The sequence below is a fragment of the Manis javanica genome, chromosome 7, assembly GCF_040802235.1.
Source record: "Manis javanica isolate MJ-LG chromosome 7, MJ_LKY, whole genome shotgun sequence".
Taxonomy (NCBI): Eukaryota; Metazoa; Chordata; class Mammalia; order Pholidota; family Manidae; genus Manis; species Manis javanica.
This window is the reverse complement of record NC_133162.1, coordinates 799,454-823,678: the sequence shown is the minus strand read 5'-3', so window position 1 is coordinate 823,678 and position 24,225 is coordinate 799,454. Positions and strand designations below refer to the sequence as shown.

The 24,225-nt window shown below is 54.4% G+C and overlaps 1 protein-coding gene and 1 long non-coding RNA gene across 3 annotated transcripts in view; one reads left to right on the top strand and one right to left on the bottom strand.

Moving 5' to 3' along the window:
* CFAP46 (cilia and flagella associated protein 46) overlaps nucleotides 1–24,225 on the bottom strand; it is an 89,978-nt gene that overhangs the window by 29,369 nt on the left and 36,384 nt on the right. For both annotated transcript variants that reach the window (XM_073240092.1, XM_073240093.1), the window contains exons 23-37: nucleotides 23,670–23,801; nucleotides 23,357–23,519; nucleotides 18,290–18,374; nucleotides 17,182–17,320; nucleotides 16,608–16,791; nucleotides 12,518–12,677; nucleotides 11,253–11,458; nucleotides 10,307–10,426; nucleotides 9,809–9,958; nucleotides 5,172–5,320; nucleotides 4,305–4,403; nucleotides 3,475–3,607; nucleotides 2,568–2,714; nucleotides 678–878; nucleotides 484–590 (exon numbers count right to left, since the gene is read on the bottom strand). In XM_073240092.1, coding sequence (XP_073096193.1) covers nucleotides 484–590; nucleotides 678–878; nucleotides 2,568–2,714; nucleotides 3,475–3,607; nucleotides 4,305–4,403; nucleotides 5,172–5,320; nucleotides 9,809–9,958; nucleotides 10,307–10,426; nucleotides 11,253–11,458; nucleotides 12,518–12,677; nucleotides 16,608–16,791; nucleotides 17,182–17,320; nucleotides 18,290–18,374; nucleotides 23,357–23,519; nucleotides 23,670–23,801 — 2,175 coding nt within the window. The remainder of the gene's footprint in view (nucleotides 1–483; nucleotides 591–677; nucleotides 879–2,567; nucleotides 2,715–3,474; nucleotides 3,608–4,304; nucleotides 4,404–5,171; nucleotides 5,321–9,808; nucleotides 9,959–10,306; nucleotides 10,427–11,252; nucleotides 11,459–12,517; nucleotides 12,678–16,607; nucleotides 16,792–17,181; nucleotides 17,321–18,289; nucleotides 18,375–23,356; nucleotides 23,520–23,669; nucleotides 23,802–24,225) is intronic.
* LOC140850323 (uncharacterized) lies at nucleotides 2,721–9,247 on the top strand. Its single transcript, XR_012132944.1, has 5 exons — nucleotides 2,721–2,959; nucleotides 3,883–4,094; nucleotides 4,233–4,354; nucleotides 5,906–6,068; nucleotides 7,806–9,247. It is a non-coding gene; the product is annotated as an uncharacterized lncRNA (long non-coding RNA).

Genomic DNA, 24,225 nt, shown 5'->3' with positions numbered 1-24,225 from the left:
CCTGAGGCTGAGAGCAGAAGTAGTTCTGTCCGGAAGCACCTGCTGCCGGCCCAGACGGGCAGAGAGCCCCTGGTGCTGCCCCGCGTGGCTCGGCAGAGCAGCAGGAGTGGAGGGCGGGGGCCTGGGGCAGGGCCCACTCACTAGCTTGCCCCGAAACCAGGAGGCTCTACAGCAACTGCATCATGCTGCGGGAGCTGAGAAACACTCCCCGAGTTTCAGAATGAAACAAGGCCTCTGGAAAAGCTGGGGCGCTGTGCGAGTGGCCGCATGCAGCCCCACACATGCTCTGGGGAGGCCATTTCTCAGCAAAGGTGAGGGGACACCGGACAGTGCAGCCTTCTGCAGCCCAGGGGGAAGGTGTGGGCATGTGACCCTGTTATGGGATTCTCTCAACTTCATGACTTTGAAATATGGCATAAAAACCAACAGATGGAACACGGAAGCCGTGCATTTCATGTTAATGGCTTTTCTTCGGGAAGGTACCTGGCTTCTAGGTCCGTGGTCATGAACTCCAGCAAGGGCACTCGGTTGGGTCTTTCTCTCTTGAGAACATTGAAGGCATCGATGACTTTTTGAAACAGCTGGCAGACCTGGGAGGCGGCCCTGACCTCAGGGTGGGGCTCAGGTGCCTCGCCTCCACCGGCCTCCCGTGAGCCCGGCGCCCACGCCCTCCTCACCAGCAACTCCCCGCCTCGGCTTCCCACAGACAGCAGCGCATCCGCCAGGGTCAGAGCGGACTGGTACCAGAACTCCTCGCCACCCCCCAGGCGCTGGGCCCGCTCCACCATCCTCTCCGCTTGTCCGTAGTTCTTTTCCTTGTTTGCCAGTTGTGCTAGAAGGTGTAGGCATTCTGATTGTGCATAAGGGTCGTCAAGCTCCTGAAGAAGATATGTGCGTACAGAGAAGGGCCAGGGTCAGGGACAGCCAGCGGGAGAGAGAGAGGCAGACAGAGGGACAGCAGCCCCAGGCGTCTGGGTGTCCCACACCCCCCGTCCCCAGCTTCTCTGTGACCATGGAGGAGGAGCCCCTCAGGGTGTGGGCTGGGCTCCAAGCCTGTGCCCGTGTCAAAACCTACTTCCAGGTTCTGGACAGTGCTGACAGCCCGGGGAGGCCCCCACCCCAACAGTGGGCTGCAGGCGCTCCGGGAGGCTCTGTCCAGATGCTGGTCCAGGGCAGAAGTGCAGGTCTGGGGGAAGGGCCGACTAGCTGCTCATCTTTAGGTTGCCCTGTGCTAGCTGACCTCCGTCCCCTGCACATGGTCAGAGCCTGGGTGTGAGTGGGGGCAGAGCTGGCCTCTGGACCAAGCACAGCAGGAGGACACAGGGCATAGGGGCAGAAGGGCACAGGCCAGGGTGTCTGGGCCCAGATAGGGCAGCCAGCATGGGGCCCAAGGAGGCTAAAGTAGGGGACCTGGTGGGCTGGGGTCTCTTGCCCCAGAAGCCAATGCCCTGGAAGGCGAGTGTAGGCTTGGGGCAGTGTCACTGGAGCCAAGGTGGGTGGGACAGCGGGAAGCAGGTGGTGTGGGTTGCTGTGCGGACAGCATGCAGGCCAGGCTGGAGCAGTGGACTGAGGGAGGGGCCGGTCCTGGCCCCAGCAGACACCCTGGGGAGACCAGACCACGGGAGGTCTGCCATCCCAGAAGAGAGCCAGAGGGGTGGAGCCCAGATCTCGGCCAGGGTGGGGGGGTGGCGGTGCGGGGTGCGTGGCTGAGGGCACCGACAGCAGGAGGAGAAGTGCCATGCGTGTGGGGCGGGACGGGGGCGGGGCAGCCTGCAGAGGAAGGTGGCTGGGGCTGGAGGTCCAGGATGCAGGGCATGGGCCGCGAGGGGGGCAGCGTGGGAGGTGGCAGGTCGACAAACAAGCTGCCTCAGCAGCCTGCCCGCTGCTCCGCTCCACAGCCCCTGCCCCAGCCGCGCCCCCTCTGGAGTCTGGCCGGCCCTCCGCTGCCAAGCCGTCTGAAGCACACACTCGGTGCCCGCACCTGTGCCTCCCAGAGCTGTGGGTTTCCTTGCCCAGGGACTTGTTTCTGGTGCTCTTCACCTGCCTGCAGGCCTGGCAGGGCCTGGGGAGCCGCCTCTGTGGGTGGGGGCCCCAGAGAGGCTGCAGGCACCTGCAGGGCCCGCACCGGAGGAGGAGCCCTCCCGGCCAGGCCTGGCACACCACCCGCTCTGAGACCAGCACCAGCACTCTGGAGACGAAGCCACTGGGGCCTCTGCACCGGATCGGAATGTGCATTGTGGGAAGGAAACGTGCCCGCTAGGAAACCGCGGACCCGCCATCCCGGAGGGACAAGAGGCTGGAGGCAGCCAGTGGGAACAGGGACGTAACAGACTCTACTGGGTCTGTTGTGCAGGAAGGGATGCAGGAGGCACATGCGGGGCGGCCGGGGGCAGTGGGGTGGGGGGAGTCTGGAAGGGGGTGTCCAGTTGCTGGAAAGACAAACAACATGCCTAGGACACAGGTCCCCATTCCCCAGAGGAGCAGTGCGGCTGTGGTGTGCGGTGTGGAGCGCTTCTAGACCCCGACGGGGGCACCACAACCCTGCTGGGCTGGGGCAGGCCCCTCACCTGGAAGGCCAGGTGCGCCTCCGCCAGGAGCAGCCTCGCCGGCTGGTGCAGGTCCATCGCCAGCAGCACCTCGGCCTTGAGGGTCCACAGCCAGGGGAGGGACGTTCCCTCCAGGCCTCTCCCCGCCTCTCCGTTCAGCTTCAAAACCTGGAAGACACACCGGCCTGAACTGCCACAGCCTCTGGCACTGGCTCCTGGCTCTCGGCAGAGGCTTGGTCTGCAGGAAAGCTCCCTGCCACCTAGAGCCTGGCCCAGCCCGGCCTCTGCTGGCGAGCGCACAGCCCAGGCCCCTCCGGCTCTGTCTCTCTCACCTGCCCTGACCCGGCTCTCCAGCCCGTCCGCCCTCCTGGCCCAGCAGCACCCTGACCAGCGTGGGATGACAGTTCAGCAAGGTGCACGGGGGCCCCGGGGCGGTGCTTGGGCCTGTGCCGTGGGACATGGCTCCAGGGTCCAGGCACTGTCCCTGCAGTCTCCCACAGTGGAGTCCCAAGTGCCCCTGGGCCTCAGGGCACCTTGGCCAAGGTGGTTACTCGCCCGTATGAGAAGCCCCTGCAGAGGAGCCCCCTGTGTGCAGGGCTGAGCCAGGAGAAGGCCAGGCCCCCGGCACCTTCTGGCAGCAAGGCCTCAACCCTCCCAGCAGTGCCATCTGCTTCTGGGGACCCTCTGCACCACCCCCTGCCTGTCTTCTCTGAACCACTGCTCAGCCCCTGGCAGGCCTGTCCTCCGGTGGTGGGCAGTTCTGTCCCCAGAGATGTCCAGGGCCCCTCACCCCGTGGAGGTGATGCACCCAGCGAGTCCCTGGATTTCCCAGGAAGGCCGGCACAAGGGTTTGGATGCACGTGGTTAAGCAAGTCCTGGCTCACTGCCCCAGCTGGGGGGGGAACCAGGCATCTGGCAGTGGGGGTACCTTATCCTCTGCTATGAGGGGCTTCATCTTTACTTGCTGGACTGGAGCTGTGGGCTCATTCAGGGCCGGCAGGCTTCCTTCTAATAATGGTTCCTTATTTTTCTCCTTTTTCAAGGTAATCTCTTTCCTGCAGCTAATAAACACATATAAAATATGCAATACATCAAAGAAGAAATACAATGGTCACGAAATACCCCAAAATGTTCAATTTTATTAGTAACCAAAGAAGTACAAATTAAAATGGCTACAAGAGGCCACTATTCACTTGTTTTTCATAAAAGTTTTAAACTTCCTTGATAAGCCACACACACACCTCCCAGATTTACACGTCTAGCCCACCCCCTCTTCCAGACCCCAGACTCAGGCATCCGGCTACTAATCTGACATCCTGACCCACGTGTTTCACAGGCAAACCTTTGTTCAGATCTGAACTCCACTCCACAGAGAGAGACAGAGCTGCTTCCCAAGCTCAGCGACATCCGAAGGCCCCTGAGCGCCCAGCCCCTGCTCCCTGGACTCCACCTTCCTGGAAGGTGCGGGCTTCCCTCCCCTTCCCAGGCCCCCACCGCCCTCCACTCAGGACGGCCAGCCTGGCAGCTGCCCTCACACAGAAGGGGCTGGTGAGTAATAAACTGCCGCAGGCACTGTCCCCCGGGGCTGAGGGTCCTCCCAACACCCTGCTGTTGGCCATGGGGAGAAGTGGGGGCCTGGGGCTTGGAGGGCAGTGCCAGGGTGGCCAAAGTATTCCATCTTTACAGGCGAGCCTGTGTCACACTGAGAGCAGAGATCCAACAGCCGCAGGACGCCCCATGGCCGTCAGCAAAGCGTACCTTGCCTGCTCCATCTCACCAAGGAACGTCTGCCCGACCACCTCTTCATGGTAAGCAGCCGCCTCCTGCAGCTTCAAATCGGAGGAAACCAGGGCAAGTCTAGGGGAGGCGCAACCAGGAAAGTCAATGCTGCTGCAAGGGTCCCGTAGCCCAGGCGGGCTGCCCGCGCTCAGAGGGCTTGATGAGACGCAGTAAACAAGAGAAGAAATGTATTATTTGGTAATATTTTCAATGATCTTTAAAGCTAAGCAAAATTACTAAGAAAAAATAGCAGACTCTATCAGATTGCAGGTAGAAAAATGAACATTCATCCACATACTTTACTCAGTACACAGGTATAGTCTCAGGTCACCTTCAGGGGTGCAGCTAAGAGCCCCAGCACAGCTTCAAGCAGAGACTCTCTGCTTGCATTCTTGGGTAAAACGATTTTATTTTGAAATGATTTCAAGCTTACAGAAAGTTGCTCACACACTGCAGAGAATCACCACACATCCTTCCCCAGGTTCCCCCAACGCAGACCCCCGTATGTGCCCACTCCCCCCCTCCACCACCACAGTGTATTTTTGCTGAGCTATCTGAGAGTAAGTTGAAGACTCATGCCTCTTCATTCCAATGCTGCAGTGCCTGTATCCTTAGAACACTGGTCTCTAAAGGACCAGGTAGAAATTTTAAAATAAAGATACTTTTTATGTATTTATTTTGATTTATTTGGCTTTACGGATCTTAGGGACTTTATTATTTACACAAATAGGCAACTGCAGTGTTAATGATAAAAATACTGTCTGTTTTTCTATTTCTTTGGGGAAAATTTCACATTAGCTACTTAAACATTCCCACTTTCCCTGAAAATAAAGCAGGTATACCAACCGGAGGTGGTAGAGATCTTGGAGGCTCTTGCTTTCTACCACAGAGGCTGAAATTAATACACCCAACTGCAGGACGGGGACCGTGAGCTCATGAAGGGACATCTTCTGCAAGGCCTTGACCAGGTGGTCCAGATAGTATAGACTGTGTGCCTGCATGAACACATAACCTGTGTGAGGTCCGAGGGGGGAGGACGGGTGGGCCACGGCAACGAGGCTTTTCTTCATGGAGCCCTGCGCACAGTGCCAGGCACAGCGCTCGCCCCGCGCCCCCTCTGTTCTCTCACTAATGACGCCCGTCTTGTTGGGCGCAACACCCGGAATCATCCCAGCCACGTGCAGTTCAGGGTTCCCACAGGAACAACCCACTTATGTGCTCACTCAAATTAATGTTCTTCTTTTATTTTTTTCACTCAAAACTACTGACCCATTAAAAACAGAATTTACGTACACATACAACTGCTTTAAGATATAATAAATAGAGAACTAATGCTGCTTATAATCTTGGACTAGGTGTGAAAAAAAGATTATTCCTCAGTGGAAAAACTGGATGAACTGTTTTGACAATCTGCTTAAGGGGACTAAGGAGTGAACAGTGCTGGGAAATTACGGGGCCCTGGAAGGAGGCAGGCGCCCAGAGGAGCGGGCCCCGCACACTGCGGACGTCTGTCCTCAGGGGCTCAGCTGATTGAGGACGTGGCTGGCAGGCCCAACAGTTCTTCTCATTTCTTTTTGCAGGATGGAGACAAAAATGAGACCTCCGTGCCCATGGGGGCCCCACAGGGCTGGGGAAGGGCCATCCAGTGGAGAGCTGCCTTCTCAGCACCCTATGAAGCCCAGGGGCATCTGGGTGGCCTGGGAGCGTGTGGTCCTTTGAGACGCTGATAACTGACAGCTCGTGGTGAGCAGGATCGGAGGCGAGGGGCAGAGGGGGGACAGGAACCCCCGCAGGCACCACAGACACCCGCAGACGGTGAAAGGCTGTTCAGAACACTCCATGCCAATGCATTTGCAATTTTATACTAAATGGGAACATCCTAGAGAAACACAACGCACCAAAATTATTACAAGAAGAAATAGAAAATCTGAAGAGTTCTATACCTGTTAAATACATTGGATTCATAATTTTAAATCTCCCTATAAAAAGATCTAGGCCCAGAAGTCACCACCAGTGAATTCTTCCAAACATTTAAGGGAAAAATAACTAATCTTATATGAACGCTCCCCAAGAACAGTTTTTTAAAAAGGTGACCCTTCCTAACTGACGGAACAATCAGTGAGGTGTAGGGACACAATAAGAAGACAGACCAGTCTCTGCCCCTGCCCCTGGCCCGGAGCTCCTACGCCCTTGGAATCTGGTTACTACCCAGCCCCTCAGGACAGGAAGGCGGGACAGGGCTGGTTACCCAGGGACCAACCACACCGAGCGCCCCACCCCTGACGTGGGGAGGGGAGGGGCGCAGTCAGAACCCCCAGTGCCCGAGGGTTTAGTCAACGTTACTGCCTCATCTCAGAGCCTCCACAGAACCCTAAAGGGAGGGTTGGGAGTGTCCAGGTGGTGGGCACCCCACACGGGGAGGGCGGGGTCCCTCAAGTCCACCTGGCAGAAGCTCCTGGGCCCGGGCCTGTTTGTCTGCATCCTCCATCGCATCCTCTGTAATAACTGGCGATCTAGTCGGCAAGCGTGCCCCAGAGTTCTGCGAGCCCTCCTAGCAGACTGCTGAACCCTAGAGGGGTCACGGGAACCCCCGGGGTGCAGCCACGTCAGACAGTGGCCTGGGGACCCAATGCTGGCAATGAACAGTGTCAGGACTGAGGGCTTTGGGAGGGCACCCAGCTGGGGTCCCAAGACCCGTAGAACTGGACATCGGCATGGAAACCCCCACGTCTGGAGTCAGAGGTGGGAGCTGAGAACGGTTCAGTCAGCCTGACTGTACTAATCCTGACAGGTGCATAGTGCGGAAGGAAAATTAAACACCAGTCTTTCTCATGAACATAGAGGCGAACTCCCCAAATGAAAGAGCCAGTTGAATATGATGATAAATAAGGTGAATAATGCATCTCCTCCAAGTTGACTTTATTCTGAAAATCATTAGAAAAAAATCAATGTAATTAACTGAAAGAATTAAGGAAAAAACGATTTCATTTGAATAGATGGGAAAATATTTGATAAAAATCTGTAGCCATTCCGGATTAAAACTTTTTGCAAATAAAAATAAAGGAAACTTCCTCAATCAATAAGGAATATCAATAAAAACCTACAGCAAACATCAATTATACCTAACAGTGAAAGGCTGAAAACTCTCCCTTGAGCTAGGGGGCAGGGGCAGGACGTGGGGTGCCAGCACTTGTGCTCAGGGTTGTGCGGGAGCCCCGCCCAGCAGAGCGAGCAGGGCAGGGAAACAAGTGCAGCGATTAGAGGTGAGAAAGCGAAACACTGTTGCGTACACACAAGACCCAAAACAATCTGCAGACAAAGCACAAAAATTATTAAGAGGTTAACAAAATAGATGAATGAGGGTGAAGATGAAAACATATCTCTGTATTTTGTCTGGAGTTAAAAAATGAAAAAAAAAATTTAATAGCACAAAAAATACCTAATACATAGAAACAAATCTAACAAATGCGTATCCTCCAGACAGAAAACTCAAAACCAGTTATCAGAGGCAGCCGGAGAACACCCAAGTGGACAGAGCGCGCCCGTGGGCCGGAAGACTCGATGCGGCAGAGATGCCGGCTCTCTCCCAAACCTCAACTCATCGAGGGGGCCAGTGCCACCGAACAGAAGCACCAGGCTTTCAAATGGACCCTGACAGGCTGTTTCTATGACACACACAGAAATGCAGTTCACGATCTTCCTGAAGAGTAGGTGGGGGACGCTGTCCACCGAACACTCGGGGGGATGAAGCTCAGTAACCAGGGCTGTGGGCGGCAGTGCGAGTGGCCCCGTGGCCCCTGTCACATGTGGCACCGCAGGGCCTGTCAGTGAATGGTGGCAGGACATCAGACACGCAGAGCTAAAGCCTGCAGCTGATCCCTTACCTCACACCATGCGCACAAACCAGCCTCAGGTGGACCGTGGACCCACATCTGACGTGATTCGTAGAACTTTTGGGAAAATATTGTAAGAGTGTCTTCATGACCTTTGGGATGGGAAACTTTTTTTTTTTTTTTAACAGTCACAAAGGGAAAGATTGACCATTTTATTACAGCAAAAGTAGAAATTTCTATTCACAAGAAGACCTCAGGAAAGTCAAGGCACAGAGGAAGCTGATCTGCTTTTCGTGAAATGTTGAAATGCTTCCTTCCAGAAAAGATAAAGAATTCCTTCAAATCAACAAGGAAAAGACAGAAGCTTAATAAAATGTGGGCCCTGGATTGGTAAGTCATATCACAGAAGAGGACCTCCAAGAGGCCAAGAGGTATTGAAAGATGCCCGACCTGCATGATCAGAGAGTGTCCAGCTAAGCCACAGTGAGACGCTGCCATGCTTACACCAAGCGGCACGTGCCTGAGGCGGCCGCACCAGGTTGGCCAGGATGTGGGCAGTGGGGACTCTTGCCCGCTGAGGGGGATGCAACTGGCACAAGGCTTTTGGAGGCAGTGTGGCAATGTGCACCACAGTGGAAGACATGCACACCACACACTCTGCGAGCCAGGAGGTGTGTCCTCCAGGCACGGGGACTCTGTTCTCATGACCACAAACTGGAGAGGGTCCAAAGGCCCGCAGCTATTGAGTGGGCAAATGGACTGTGGTCTAGCCACACAGTGGAGGCTCCAACGGGCATGCACGGACCCACCAACACTACTGTGACCGAATAAACAAAAGGCTAGCTACTGAATGTCCCCATTTGCTTTAAGTGCAAACACCAGGCAGAACGCAATGGGCTGATACAGGCCCCCAGAGTCACCAGGGGCTGCCCCAGGACGGGTGGTGACTTACGTGGCAGTATGATTAAGGTAAGGGTCCTGAGATGGAGAGGTCATCCTGGGCTCTCCAGGCAGGCCCCAAATGTCACCACACGGGTCCTTACATGAAGGAGCCAGGGGGAGGGACACGATACAAAGGAGGCTCATGGCCTGAGGCCTAGGCTGGGTGGCGTGGCCACATACCAGGATGCCCGCAGGCCCTGGGCTGGGGGAAGGGGGAAGGGGCCCCCATAGAGCCTCCGGGGGGAGCAGAGCCCTGGTGACTCCTGGACTTCAGCCCAGCAGCACATTTGGACTTGTGGCCTCCAGAACTGTGCCGAGCACATGTCTGCTGTCATGACCACCCAAGCTGTGGCAGTTTGTTCTAGCAGCCCCAGGACACTGATATACACCCAGGTTTTTGGGTTTAGGGGTGAATGCACAGGAAGGGGGGGCACTTCCACAGAGCAGGGAGTCGTCAGTCTGGGGTGGGCAACAAGTGTGGCTAGAGGGCATGTGGGGAGGGTGCTGGGGGCTGGCGGCTCTCTGCACCTGGACCTGGGCCATATACGTGGGGCTCCTGCCTTAACAGCACCTTAAACTAAACCCTTGGGTACTTCTCTTTTGGGATTCCACAACATTTCATAACAGAAAATGTCAGCTGTAGCCACAAGCCCAGGGGCTGTGGTCCTGGGAAGGCAGGCTGGCCTTGCACAATTTACATCTACTCACTGGCTTCTGGATACTCGATGGGTTAACGGTGAAGTCGCTTCTGTCTTGTTTGAATACAGATACCACTTCTTCAGGACAAGAATAGGAGGCCCATTCCTCTGTGCTTGCTGGTAAGCCTCCAAGTCCTTTGCTAGGAGCCGGGGTTTGGCCCTGTAAAGCAGGAACCCGGGATTTGCTTCACAAAGTGGAGGTGAGAATGTACACCCAGCTGGCACAGCTGAGCAGCCAGGCCGCGAGCCTGGGGAGGGCTGCCCGGATATGCGCTCCCCCTGGAGCCCCGCAGCCCTCAGCGCTCCCTGCAGCCCAAGCCCCGTAGCATGCCAGCTGGCTCACAATGCCAGCAAACTGGCACCTTCCACCCCTGCACAACAGGAGCCTGTGGTCACCCCCCCACCCCCGCTCATCCCTCCTAGCGACCAGCGTTCTGCAGAAGGGGGCACTGCGGCCCGTGCGCCCGGTATGGCGGACGGCTGGTGTGCACGGCAGGGACACAGCTACCTGCTTGGGGTCCTTGCTCTTCTCTCTCTCCTTCTCTTTTTTAGGCAATAACAAATGGGAACTAGCTGCTGCTCGGATTTTGCATTCTGAAATCAATTTTCTGGCTGTTAATAAAGAAACCTGTGAAAAATGAAATCTAAGTTCGTGACACAAAGAATAGACCCAAGCCTCCTGCCCCCAAGCCCACATGGGGGGGTCAGCGATCCCCAGGCGCAAGGGGCAGCCCACCCGGAGGAGCCGGTGAGCCCGCCGGGCAGAGGAGGTCGTACGTTCCTCCAGGACTGGCACCGGTGGGGTCCCGGGGGAGCAGGGCAGACCCACAGGCCCTCTGGAGGGCTGGCCAGCTCTGCGATGCGAGTCTAATGTGTGAGCCAGAACCATCGTGGATGGCTTTCGGCGGTCCTCCTAGAACCTTCTAAGGAATCACTGGGTGGGTGGTGGGCTGTGGCTGGCATGTCTGAAGACCAAGGCTGCCTTCCCAGACCCTTGCGTCGCCCACACCTCCGAGGGTGGGCCTGGCCGCCCAGCACAGTCCTTGGGGCTGGGGGCAAGCTCGCCTCAGGAGGCCTCCTAAAGGACGCTGTCCTGCTGGGGCGCTGTCCACCGGGGGCACCCGAGAACAAGGCCACCAAGAGCTGCCTGGGGGCCCCGGGGAAAGGTGGTGGGGAAGGGGTGCAGCGAGGAGGCCATGCAGGATGGGGGCACAGAAGAAGGCTCTGGAAGCCCAACGGCAGGGCTGTTGATGGTTGGGAAGATGAGCTCGGCTGGCAGAAGCCTTGGGGGATCGTTCTGGGGTGGCTGGGCAAAGGCGCAGGTGTGTTTGGAGAGGAGGGACCCCCAGGTTCCGAGAGCAGGGCCGCCGGGAAGAGCGGGAATTCTGGCATGGACACGGGAGAGGAGCGTGGTGGCGGGGGAGCTGAGGCCAGGTGGGCAGTGGCGGCCTCACCTGCCAGATGCGCCTGAGAGAGGCGTAGGCCAAGAGGCAGCAGTCCTGGTGCTCGGCGCTGCTCGGGGGCACCAGCAGGGCCAGCAGGATGCAGGCGCGGGCCAGCGTGTCCAGCTGCCTCACGTTCCGCAGCCTCTCCAGGGATGGCGTCCCCGAGTCCCCGGGCTCCGGGCTCTCCGGGGCTGCCTGGGGGGGTGGGAGTTCCTCTGCAGGACAGGAGACCTGGGCTGTGAGCCCACACTCGGGGTGTCCCCAGGTCCCTGCCATTCTTCTTTGCCCCCCTGACACCCACATTGCCCCATCTGAGGGCAGGGATGCATTCACTGCCCACTGCCTGTCCTGGAGCTGAGCCTTCCTCCAGAAGGGGTGCCCACAGTGTGGGGGTCAAGGACAGCCTCTTGGAAGGGCTCCCCAGCGCTGCTCCCCTGGGGGAACACCAGCTGTCCACTGGGGTGTCTGGGGTTCAGTCCTGGCGTCCTGTGCTCTGGGGTCTGCAGGCCACAGAACCTCCCCTGTGTGTCTCACCCAGCTGGTCTGAGCTGCATGTCTGGCCTGGCCTGCCTTTCACGGACCCCCTGCTGCTGGGGCTCCCTTCCTGGAGGGGCCAGTCCCCCTTTGGGGCAGGAGAAGGGAGGCCTGCGGGCTGCTCTTCCTCTGCAAGGCTGATGTTCACCACCTGCCCTCGCCCCAGAGGGGCCTCCTGCGCTACCTTCCCTCTTGCCGTTTGGCCGTGGGGACCCCTGTGCACCCAGTCCTCACCCTTCCCTGAGGCCCTGGGGTCTTGAGAAGGCCCCTCATCTATCCTGACACAGCCCTGACGCAGCCCTGATGAGGCCAGTGCTGGCCAGCCTCTGTATGGGTGCCTGCAGGGTGGCCCACCGCTGAGCCTCGGGAGCCTCCTCTCCCCTTCTGCCCAGTGGAGTCGCCCCCTGGCCCCATCCCAGCCAAGCCGCGGTCGTCTGAGGCCTGGGTCCTCTTTCCCACGGGAAGGGTCCTCAAGCCTGCTGCAGCTGCCCCCTCACCAGCACCGGGCCCAGCATCCCCGCCTCTCAGTCCAAACCAAAGCTTCTGCCTCCGTCCCTCTCAGGCTCACAGGCGAACATGAGGGCAGTGGAGAGGTGAGCGCCTCAGCTCAGACATGCAGCTTTTGGGGGGCCAGGGGCCCTGCACCATCTGCACCACAGGCTATGTGCGGTAGGAGGTGCACATGAGCCCCAGAGCCGACGGTGCAGGGGGTCCCGTCCCCCGCGGCCGCGTGTCCTCACCTGCCAGCTCAGGTGTGTCCCTGGCAGCCTTCATCAGCAGCAGGATGTCGATGGCCTGCTTCAGGTGGAAGATCACGTCCTCCATGGGAAACTGTTTGCAGTACAGCCACTTGCTGAATTCCATGATGTAGTCAACTTTCTGCCACTCGCTCTCTGGTTTCTTTGGTATCAAACAGAAAAAGGTGGTAAAGATTATGCTGGAATATTGTCTAACTCCACATACAAAAGTAAACTCAAAATGGATCAAAGACCTGAATGTAAGTCATGAAAACATAAAACTCTTAGAAGAAAACATAGGCAAAATCTCTTGAATATAAACATGAGTAACATTTTCCTGGACACATCTCCCCGGGCAAGGGAAACAAAAGCAAAAATGACCAAGTGGGACTACATCAAGCTGAAAAGCTTCTGAACAGCACAGGACACCATCAATAGGACAAAAAGGCATCCTACAGTGTGGGAGAATATATTCATAAATGACATCGGATAAGGGGTTAACATCCAAAATACATAAAGAACTCACATGCCTCAACACCCAAAAAGCAAATAACCCTATTAAAAAATGGGTGGAGGATACGAACAGACACTTCTCCAAACACAAAATTCAGATGGCCAACAGGCACACGAGAAGATGCTCCACATCGCTAATTATCAGGGAAATGCAAATTAAAACCACAATGAGATATCACCTCACACCGGTTAGGATGGCCAACATCCAAAAGACAAGGAACAACAAATGCTGGCGAGGATGCGGAGAAAGGGGAACCCTCCTACACTGCTGGTGGGGATGTAAATTAGTTCAACCCCTGGAAAGCAGTATGGAGGTTCCTCAAAAAACTAAAAACAGAAATACCATTTGACCCAAGAATTCCACTCCTAGGAATTTAACCTAAGAATGCAGGAGCCCCGTTTGAAAAAGACAGATGCACCCCTATGTTTATCGCAGCACTATTTACAATAGCCAAGCTATGGAAGCAACCTAAGTGTCCATCAGTAGATGAATGGATAAAGAAGATGTGGTGCATATATACAATGGAATGTTACTCAACCATAAGAAGAAAACAAATCCCTCCATTTGCAACAACATGGATGGAGCTAGAGGGTATTTGCTCAGTGAAATAAGCCAGGCAGAGAAAGACAAATACCAAATGATTTCACTCGTCTGTGGAGCATAAGAACAAAGCAAAAACTGAAGGAACAAAACAGCAGCAGAACCACAGAACCCAAGAAGGGACTAGTGGTTACAGAAGGGGAGGGGAGGGAGGGAGAAGGGGATGGTGGGGTATATTATGATTAGTACACATGGTGTGGGGGGGGGGTCACGAGGAAGACAGTGTAGCACAGAGAAGACAAGTAGTGACTGTGGCGTCTTACTACGCTGATGGGCAGTGACTGCAATGGGGTGTGGGGGTGGACTTGATAGTATGGGTGAATGTAACCACAATGTTGCTCATGAGAAACCTTCATAAGAGTGTATATCAATGATACCTTAAAAAATCAATAAACAAATAAAAGAAAGGGTAGTAGGAATAAAACAATGATGTTGCACTTAGCATCAGTGTGTGCAGAGGGAGCCTTGAGACCCAACCCTGGTGGTCTCTTACTCTGTCTCCTAGAAGCACATGGGCTCACCTGCACCGTCTCTACCGTGGGACCACCTTTAACAAGATGTACCTTGCCACCCAGGCACCTGAGGGCTCTCTGCTTGTGCAGAAAGGTTTTTGCCATTTGTAGCAAGACTGAAGCTTGGCAAAGGTTTTCGAGGCCTTCTGCCCCCCTCTGGGTGCCCTACCAGCCCTGCTCAGTCCCTCAAGGGCCCAGCGTGTCCCTTTGCCTCCCGGGGCCGGACGGCTCAGCAACACCAGCCTTGAGCAGCTCCCCGTCTCCACGGCACACTCAGCCTTATGTTACCTCTGGAATGCATCGAGGTGTGCCACGAGGCCTACCTGGATGGTCCTCTGGTTAACCAGAGCTCCAGAGGGCAGGGGAAACACTGCTGGGTCCAGTGTCAGCCCCAGGGTCCAGCCCCAGGCCTGGCTGGTGCACAGACCCAGTGGATAACTACTACATGGTGGAGTGAAGCCACCGCCCCTCGGCCCTCACACAGAGAAGCCGGTCTGCTCTCACACCTCACACGCCATGAAAGTGGAGGGCAGAGCTGCCTCCGTGGGGTGGGAAGGGCAGGAAGCAGGGGTAAGATGCCGGTAGGTAGACGGGTGCTGTGGGTGGAGTTCGGGCAGGGTGCTCACCGTGAGGACACGCAGCACAGATTGCCAGGGAGAGCGCGGTGCCGCGAGGACACCCAGGTCTGAGCCCAGGCCCTCCCCTCCACGAGGGGTGCGGAGAAGGGCGGGGGCCTGCTGGCTGGGGAAAGGAAGCCTGTCTGTGGCCGGGCCCGTGGGGCCTCTGCAGCCATGGCTGTGGGCTCTCAGAGCTGCCCGGGAGGCAGAGGGCTGGGAGCTTGGCTGCAGAGTCCGGGACAGGAGGTCACCTCCCCAGGCAGTGGGGCTGCGAAAACAGGCACCCGTGCTGAGGACAGAGCAGCCAATGCGAAAATGAGCCCCAAACAGTTCAAAGACCTAAATGTAAGAACTCAGGGGGAGTGAAGCTTGGCGCCTGTGGGTGTGCGATGGTCTCTCCGATACAACACCACAGGCAGCGGGAGCAAGCGATGGGGCTTCCTCAGCGCCCTCACCGCCGTGCCACCAATGACATCAAAACAGCCACAAGTGGGTGGAAAGACACAGAGTGAGAGAAATCTGCATCTGACGAAGACACACAATGAACTGAAAACTCAACAAGACGCCAAATTGAAAAGTGGGCAAGCGGCGGTCTGAACAGAACCTCCCCACGTGCGAGCAGAGGCCCCCCACTTGTGTCAGGAAAGTGCCACGAGCAAGCCCTCCATGCCAGCGGGGCGGCCGGGGCCAGGCTGGCCGGCTCAGCGTGGGCTCGGCTGTGCAGAACCCATAGCCCTGGGTGCTGCCGGCGGGAACACAGGTGCCGTCTGCCCCAGCGAGTCGCCGCGTGACCCGGGAAGCCTACCCCTAGGCGCTCGCCCAAGAGAACTGAGAACTTCTGTCCCCGCAGAAACCTGACAGCAGCAGCACCCTCAGTAGCTAAAAAACGGAAGCAACATTCATGCCCATCAACAAAATACCTTAAATGAATGTGACTGAGCCAGAAAAAGGAACCAAGTCCTGGTACAGGCGACCACTGGATGGGCCGTGGAGGCGTTAGGCTCGATTAAAGAAGCCAGACACGCACGAGACACGTCAGAACAGCCCATCCGGAGGGACAGTGAACTGGCGGTGGGGAGGGGCCAGGAGCCAGTGGACCCAGGTGACCCGGGTGTTCTGGTGGCGGCATGCTCTGTGGTTGGCTGTGGTGATAGTTTAATGACCCTGTCACTTTACTAAAACACACCTTGTGCCCCTAAGAAAGAGCAACGGTGGGGCAGGGTGGGGGGTGGGAGCCTTCCTGGGGAAGGTGACGGGACAGGCAGGCCCACACTGCCCGGTCCCAGGGAGCCCAGGGGGCCCAGGCCTGGGTGCTGACCACACAGCACCTGGCAGAGCCTGCCTCAGACCCGGGGTGGCCTCCTGACCCGTCCCCAGTCGGCCCTGCCTGAGGGCACACTGGCCCTGGCGTGCTCCGAGACCCCGTGGCAGGCTCTTCCGTGGCCTCTGCGGGGCAGCTTTAGTCCCGCTGCGGGGGCTTCCTTGTCCGGAGGCAGGCCCCACAGTCCTGGGTCACGACCTCCCCCAACCTCCCCGAATTCTCTCCAAGCACATCAAGAGAATTGTCTGCCTTGACTTTTTGGGGGCGGGGAACGTCCCCAGAACCCCAAACGCCCAAAGGTGGCAGGGCCCCGCTCCCTCCCCAGCCCCAGCAGGCCCTGGCTCCGCCCCTCAGGGGGCCTCCCAGCCCACCCTCCAGGCCCTCGTCCCTCCCGCTGCACAGGGGTGATGGGAGGCAAGCTCCGGCTGCGGTCCTGCCCCATCAGCACAGGAATCCCGGGCCCCCTCCATCCACTGCCCTGGGAGCCCCCGGAGGGGGACCCTCAGGGTCCGAGGCCTCTCTGTCTGACCTGCAGGACTTGGATGGCGTTTTGATAGCAGTACAGCTCTCCGGAGACAGTCTTTGAATTCAAGGCCAGGCCATGCCACATGAGTGCTAAATAATCTTCACTTTCATCTTTGAATTTCTGTATTTCCATTGTAAAGTTCTGGCCAAGTTTGGCCTTCACAGTGACCATATGTTTGAAAATCAAGCTAAAGGAAAGTCAAACAAAAAAATTAAGGCTTTAATCGGATGATAAAAATCTAAATGTATATGATGCATCCCAAACTAAAATCTTTGTCCATTTTCCTATTTACAAATGTAAAGACAAATGGAACCTCAGTGACTCAGGGTTTTCTGTTGTGTTTCTGCTTTTTCTTCTATTCGTATCTGTGTGTGTGTTGTGTTTTAAAGCCCCACCCTTTTTGTGTTGAATTGTTGTTGGGGAAATAAAGTCATCAGTGGAAATGGGGTGTGCGGGAGGCACCGAGGGGCAGGCCACAGCAGGCACGGGGGCCTGCAGGGGAGGCGTGTGCAGAGGGTGCTGGGGGCTGGGGGCTCCCGAGAAGGGTGGGCTCCCTGGAGGGGAGGGTCGCACTCACAGGCGGTGTGCGGTCTGGGGCAGCACCTGCACCGCCTCGTCCAGCACCCTGAGGCCACCCTCCCAGTCCTCGAGGTCAGCATGGCAATGGAAGAGCAGGCCGTAGAGCGCAGCGCGCAGCGTCAGGTCCTCCTCGGCCCCTGCGGCAGGAGACAGGGCTCAGGGGTCCAAGGGGGGCCCTCAACCCCTGGGCTGATACCAGGCTAACCCCTCTCTGGGCATCTCAGGGCACAGGCCTGCAGGCTGGGTGTGTACCTGCCACTGGGAGGGTCCTGTGCAGGTGCAGAGCAGATGTGAGCAGCCCAAGGTCGTGCTCAGACCCTCAGGACCTCAGGGCCCACAGGGAGCTCTCCCAGCACTGAGGACAAGACAGAGCCCCCTGCTGCAGGGCCGAACAGAGAGGGAGAAGCACCCGGAGCCACCTAGCTGCTCAGGAACTGCGGACAAGCTGAGCTTGTCCCACTTGGGAGCCAGCTCTACACGACACTTGGCCCTGAGCACATGTGGGCACAAGACAACAGATGCTAGGAAACCGACACACCAGCCCTTCTAGAACTGGCCGCTGAGTTCAGTACTTCAAAGGAAGCTAGTCTGTATACAGACCTGAAGCTCCTGAGGGTGGGGGTGACTGTCCTCACACCTGCGTGCATGCTGGGACTCACACAAACACAGAGGATTCATGTTTAGTGGATAATTGATCTTTTCTTTAAACACGAATTCTAAAATATGGTTTTACTGTTCTAAGGTCAGTATTTTTCTCATTTCTGCAGGAGTATATTCCCACTTCTTTCATGGAAGTAGAAGAATATGACTTATCTGTCAGAATAACCCAGAGGCTAGATTTCATGGCAAGGCTGACAGCACCGGCTCTGGACCTGGTGGCTGGTGGGCCTGGTGTGGCCCTGGACAAGGGGCCTTTCTTGTGCCCACTATGGGGATTTCATGAATCGTTCATGAAAACCACTCTCAGGGCCTGTCACTCATTGAGCACTGGGCAGACACTCCCTGTGTCACGGGAAACTGGCTCTAACTAAGGCTGCAGGGATGTGGCAGTGCCCGCCCTTCCCTTCCTTGGTGCTCATGGCTCCGTCTGTCACGGACCCGCAGACCTGGGGAGAAACAGCCTTCGGTAGTCTCTCCACTTTGGAAGTCAGCTGTGGGCCACTGGTGCAGAAGCAGTGTTTTCCCTTTTTCCTAAAGTAAAAACATATATATGAAAGTTGCGATTTATTATTTTACCATTTTGTTTTAATTTGGCTCAGTATCTAATTGTAGAACTTGCAGTTAAATTTCTGAAATACTGCATCACAAAAAGTGAAATCACATTTCACCATAAGAAAAGGATCCCAGTGCGAGGCCCACCTCAAGAGAACAGACACACACACGCACACACACACACACACACACACACACACAGAACAACCCAACACACTCTACAGCTGCTTCACGGCAGGAGGCGTCCAAGTCAGGTTTATAGCTTTGAGGCAATGGGATCAAAGCACATTAGAAAAAAACCTATGGGACACAGCAAAACCCATGCTTGGAGGGAAGTTTATAGCTGAAAATTCCTACCCTGAGAAAGAAGAGCATAAATCTATAACCTAACTTCACCCCTTAAGGAACTGGAAAGAGAAGAACAAACTAAACCCCAAGCTGGCAGAGGGAGGGAATAATGAGGATTAGATGAGCGACACAGACACAAGAAAGCAATGGAGAAAGTCAGTGAAGCCAAAAGTTGGCTCCTTTAAAAGATCACCAAAATTAACAAAACTTAAGCTAGACTGACAAGGAGAAAAAGGCATAAGCAACTAAAATGAGACGTGAAAGTGGGAACATTACTACAACTCTACAGAGATGAGGATCACAAGAGAATCCCGTGAACAAATTTACACCGACAAATTAGATGAACCTAGAAGAAATGGAAAAGGCCCTTGAAACATACAAATCACCTGAGCTGGCTCAGGAGGAAATAGAACCGTCGGCAAACTTCTAACAAGTACAGAGTGAATCAGTAATGAGAAACCGCCCAGTAAGAAAAATCCTGGACCAGATGGTTTCACAGGTGAATTCCACCACATATTTAAAGAAGAACTGATGTTTAAGTAACATAAGCAATAAGTTGTATAACTTATATTGTAAAACAACAATACAATTCTCAACTCTTCAAAAAACGGAGGAGGAAGAAACACGTCCGAACTCATGCTAGGACACCGGCATTGCTTTGAAGCGAATCCAGGTAAAGACACCACAAGAGAAGAAAATCACAGACTGATGCCCTTTATGTATAAACGTAGATGCAAAAGTCCTCAAAAATATATTATCAAATCAAACCCAACAGCAGAGTAAAAATATTGTTCACCGCGACTGAGCGGGATTTATCCCAGAAATACAAGGAATACGACATAAAAAGGTCAATCAGTTTAATTCATCACATTACAGAATGAAGGAGAAAAACTACACGATCACCTCAATTAATGGAGAAAAGGCACGTGACAAGATCCAACGACCTTTCATCATGAGATTCTATCAGAAAACTACGAAGACTGGAAAATGTTCTCGACACAATAAAGGGTATTTATGAAAAAACTCAGCTGACATACTCAATGGTGAAAGACTGAAGCTTCCCCTCTCAGATCAAGACCGAGACAAGGACACCCACCTTTACTGCTGCTATTCAACATTTTACTGGAAATTCTAGCCACAGCTAATAGAAAAGAAAAAGAAATAAAAGATATCCTATTTAGAAAGGAACGGGCAAAACTATCCCTTTTCACAAATGACATGATCCTGTATATAGAAAATTCCACATACTCTACAAGAAACCTGCTTGAGTGAATAAGTAAAGTCAACAAAGTTGCAGGACACAAGATCAACATACAACAATCAGTTGTGTTTCTGTATATCAGCAATGAACAGTCCAAAAAGGAAATTAGCAAAGTACTGTGCCTGAATTGTGCCCCCCCCCCACCAAATTCACATGTAGAAGCACTAATCCCCAGTGTGATGGTCTTTGGAAATGGGATCTTCAGGAGATAATCAGGGTTAGGTGAAGTCATGAGGGTGAGGTCTTCATGATGGGAGTGGGGTTTCTATAGGGAGAAACACCAGAGATCTTGTCCCCACAACCATCTGAGGACAAGCAGGAAGGCAGCTGTCTACAAGCCAGGAAGAGAGGCGTCAGAATGAAAGTTACCTGCCAGAACCTTGATCCTGGACTTCCAGGCTCCATAACGTAAGAAACAAATTTATTTTGCTTAAGCTACCCAGTCTGTGGTATTTTGTTATGACAGCCCAAGCTACCTAAGATAGCAAGCAACTCCACTTTTAATAGCACTTAAAAGAATTAAATACTTGCAAAGAGGTGAAATACATACACAATGAAAACTATAAAACATTGCTGAAATAAATTAAAGAAGACCTAAATAAATGGACAGGCATCCCATGTTCATGGATAGAAAAAGTTAATATTGTTATGATGTCTATATTGACTGAAGTGACTTACAAATACAATCCATTCCCTCTCATAATTCCAACAGTTTCTGAAGAAATGGAAAAGCTAATCCTCAAATTCAAATGGAATTTCAAGAAGTCCCAAGTAACAAAATAATCTTTAAAAACAAGAATTAAGTTGGAGGAATCACAATTTCTGACTTTGAAACTAACCAAAAAGCTACAGTAAAACAGTGTGACACTAGCATAAGGACAGACATATAGACCAATGGATAGAAAAGAGAGCCCAGAAATAAACACTTGCATATATGGTGAAATGATTTTTGACAAGGATGCCAAGACAATCCAATAGGGACACAACAGTCTTTTCAACAAATGGTGCTGGGAAAAATGATATGCAAAAAAGAAAGAAAGAAAGAAAAGAAACTGTACCCTTTCCTTCCACCATATGGTAAAATTAATCCAGAATGGAAAAAAACTAAACAGAGGAGCCAAAGCTATGCGATTCTTAGAAGAAAACTTTGGAATCTTGATGACACTGTATCTGGCCATGACTTCATGATATGACACCAAAAACACAAGCAAAAGAAGAAAAAAATAGTTGAACTTCAGCAAAATTAACAACTTTTGTGCATCAAAGAACACTATCAAGGGAGTAAAAAGGCAACCTACAAAATGGGAGAAAAAATATGAAAATCATGTATCTGATAATGGATTAATATACAGAATATATAAAGAACTCTTACAATTCAACAACAAAAAACAAACAAGCCAGTTCAAAATGGGCAAAAGACTTGGACATTTCCCAAAAGAAAATATGCAGATGGCTCATAAACACAGGAGAAGATGCTCAATATCATTACTCATTAGAGCTCTGCAAATCAGACCACAAGATACCCTTTCACACTTACTAGGATGGCTATTATCTTTTTAAAAATGGAAAATGACAAGTGTTAACAAGCATGTGCAGAAATTGGACCCCTTGTGCACTGCTGGTGGGAATGTACAATGGTGCAGCTACAGTGGAAAATACTTTGGCAGTTCCTCAGAAGGTTAAACATGGGCCACCATATAACACAGCAATTCCATTCCTAAGTACACACCCAAAAGAGCTGACAGGAGCAACGCAAAGATACTGTTCAGGACAGCACTGTTCACAGTAGCAAAAACATGGAAAACAACCCATGCCCATGAACAGATGAATGAATAAACAAAACGTGGTCCAGCTGCACCATGGAATACTATTCAGCCATGAAAAGGAAGGACAGGCTGATGCCTGCTGAATGTGGATAAACCCTGGGGATATCATGCTGAATGAAATAAGCCAGACACAGAAGGACAAATGCTGCTGGATCCCACTTATATGAGGTCCCTGGGGCCGCCACATTCAGAGACAGAAAACAGAATGAAGATCACCAGGGTCTGTGGAGGGGAGAAGAGGGAGCTATTGTTTAATGGGGACGGTTTTTCTTGAGGATGATGAAAAAGTTTTAGGTATGGATAACAGTGATGGTCATGTGTAATTGTGAATGTAATGTCACTGAATTGTGCACTTAATGAATGGTAAAAATGATAAATATTACATTAGTATATATTTTACAATATTTATTTTTTAAAAGTACATTAGAAGAACTTAGAAGAACTGAATCTTTGTAGGATTTATGTCTTGACCAGGGTTTGGCAAATGTTTTTTGTAAGATGCCAGATGGTAAGAACTTCTGGCTTTTCCAGCCATGTGACCTGGGTCATAATTATTCCACTCTGCTGTGTAGCAAAAGCCACAGACACAGGTAAGCGCCTGGGCTCGGCTATGCTTCCGCAAGAGATAGCGAGGGAAGGTCACACTTTTGCACACAGCTAAGGTCCCCCTGGCATGGCCGCGCTCCAGGGGCAGCCCAGAGGGCAGCTCCCCCACTTTGTCCTGTCCTGGCCAAAACTCCAGGTGCAGCTGGCTACTGGCCTCTGAGGGCCCAGGAAGTGTGTCCATGGGCTGTGGAGGCTGTCTGACCACAGACATCTGTCTGCCAAGGCCTTTGACCTGCAAACTTGCCTTCAGGAGGGTCCTGCCAGAAACAGCAGGTTTGTAGGGATGACATCTCCATGTCACCAGAAGTGCTGAAGGCCGTGTGGGAGGCCAAGTCCTGGGTTGGGAGGCTGAGGGTGTGCACAGAAGCAAGGCTGGCGGTCAAGCCGAGGCAGCCTTACTGACCATGTGCTCTCTGGGCCCAGCCCTGCCTGCCTCAGGGGCCAGGTGGTGGGAGGAAGGGAGCCCCCTGTGCCCTGGGGAGCCAGACAGGGAAGGCCCCTCTCCTAAGACCACATGGTGGGGGTGGGAGGGGTAGTGCCCACCAACGACCCATTTTTGCGGTCAGAGAAGATCCACTGGCCCCTGAGCATGGATGTGGCCTCTGTGGGTCCCCTGCCTCCCATTTCTGGCCCTCTGATCCCCCCTCTGGGCAAGTGTAGGGCTCTGCTGCACTGGGACAGGGAGCAGGCAGAGGAGGAGGGGAGGCAGGGAGGTCAGAGTTAAGCACGGAGCTCGGCCAGGAGCCGCCCCACCCACTCTGCCGGGATTCGGGGCGCGCCCCCACCCTCCACTCGCAGGCCGCCCAGCTCCTTGTCGAGCAGCTCCATGTACGTCTTCCCCGGGAATCTCGCCCACCCTTTCTGGAGGAAGAACGCAGAGGCAGTGCCCGGACACCAGCCCCCCGTGGCCCGCAGCGCACCCGCTTTGCCGCTTCTGTCTCGTTGATGGTGCTAATGACCCTGCGGACGGCGCCCCTGGATGTCTTCCTGTGGGCGGCGGAGGACAGGAGCGGCCGCCAGGCGTTCCAGTAGTGCCGCACGGCCAGCATCACCAGGGTGGGGCTCCCCGCTATGCCCCCAAACCTGCAAGGGGACACCTGACCTGGGGAGGCGTAGATGCCGAGTGGCAGCCACACCCGAAGCGACGGGACCGAAGGGGTGAGGCTGGGTGCCCTCCTCCCCCGGAAACTGGCCAGGGGCCGTCCCCTTGGTGTCGCGCAGGGCGCGCCGCACCTCACACTCTCCAGGAAGGCCTTGGCTGCCGCCAGGCGCAGCTGCCTCCTCCCCTTCAGGTTCTCCATGACGCTCCTGCCCTGGGTGCAGGCCGCAGTGCTCAGCATTTCCGCCACCAGCTGAGCCTCGACCCTGGAGACAGAGACAGGCCTCAGTGCAGCGCCCGGGGCATCCGGGTGCACAGCAAAGTCCCCGCACCAGAGCTCACTGGCTGCATCCACCACGCAGGGCCCTGAACGGCGCGTGACCGACCTGCAGGAGTCTGTGCTGTGACACCAGCGCAGGACAGCAGGACGGGCCCTGTTGGGCACCGCCCCTCCCAGCGTGCTGAGCCCCGGGAGCCATGGGCACGTACATCCCGTCTCAGAGGACCCCTGCTCTGAGGGCTCAGTCCCGTGCAGCGTCAGCGCTGAGCAGGGTCCAGAATGCCACACGATCCCTTCTCCCTGGATGTTTATAAACCCAGCCAAGCTGTCTTGTGCACACACGCCACCACGCAAAGACATCACTGCCGTTCAGCCCTGGATGGGGCACATCTCAGGGGACACTAAATTTA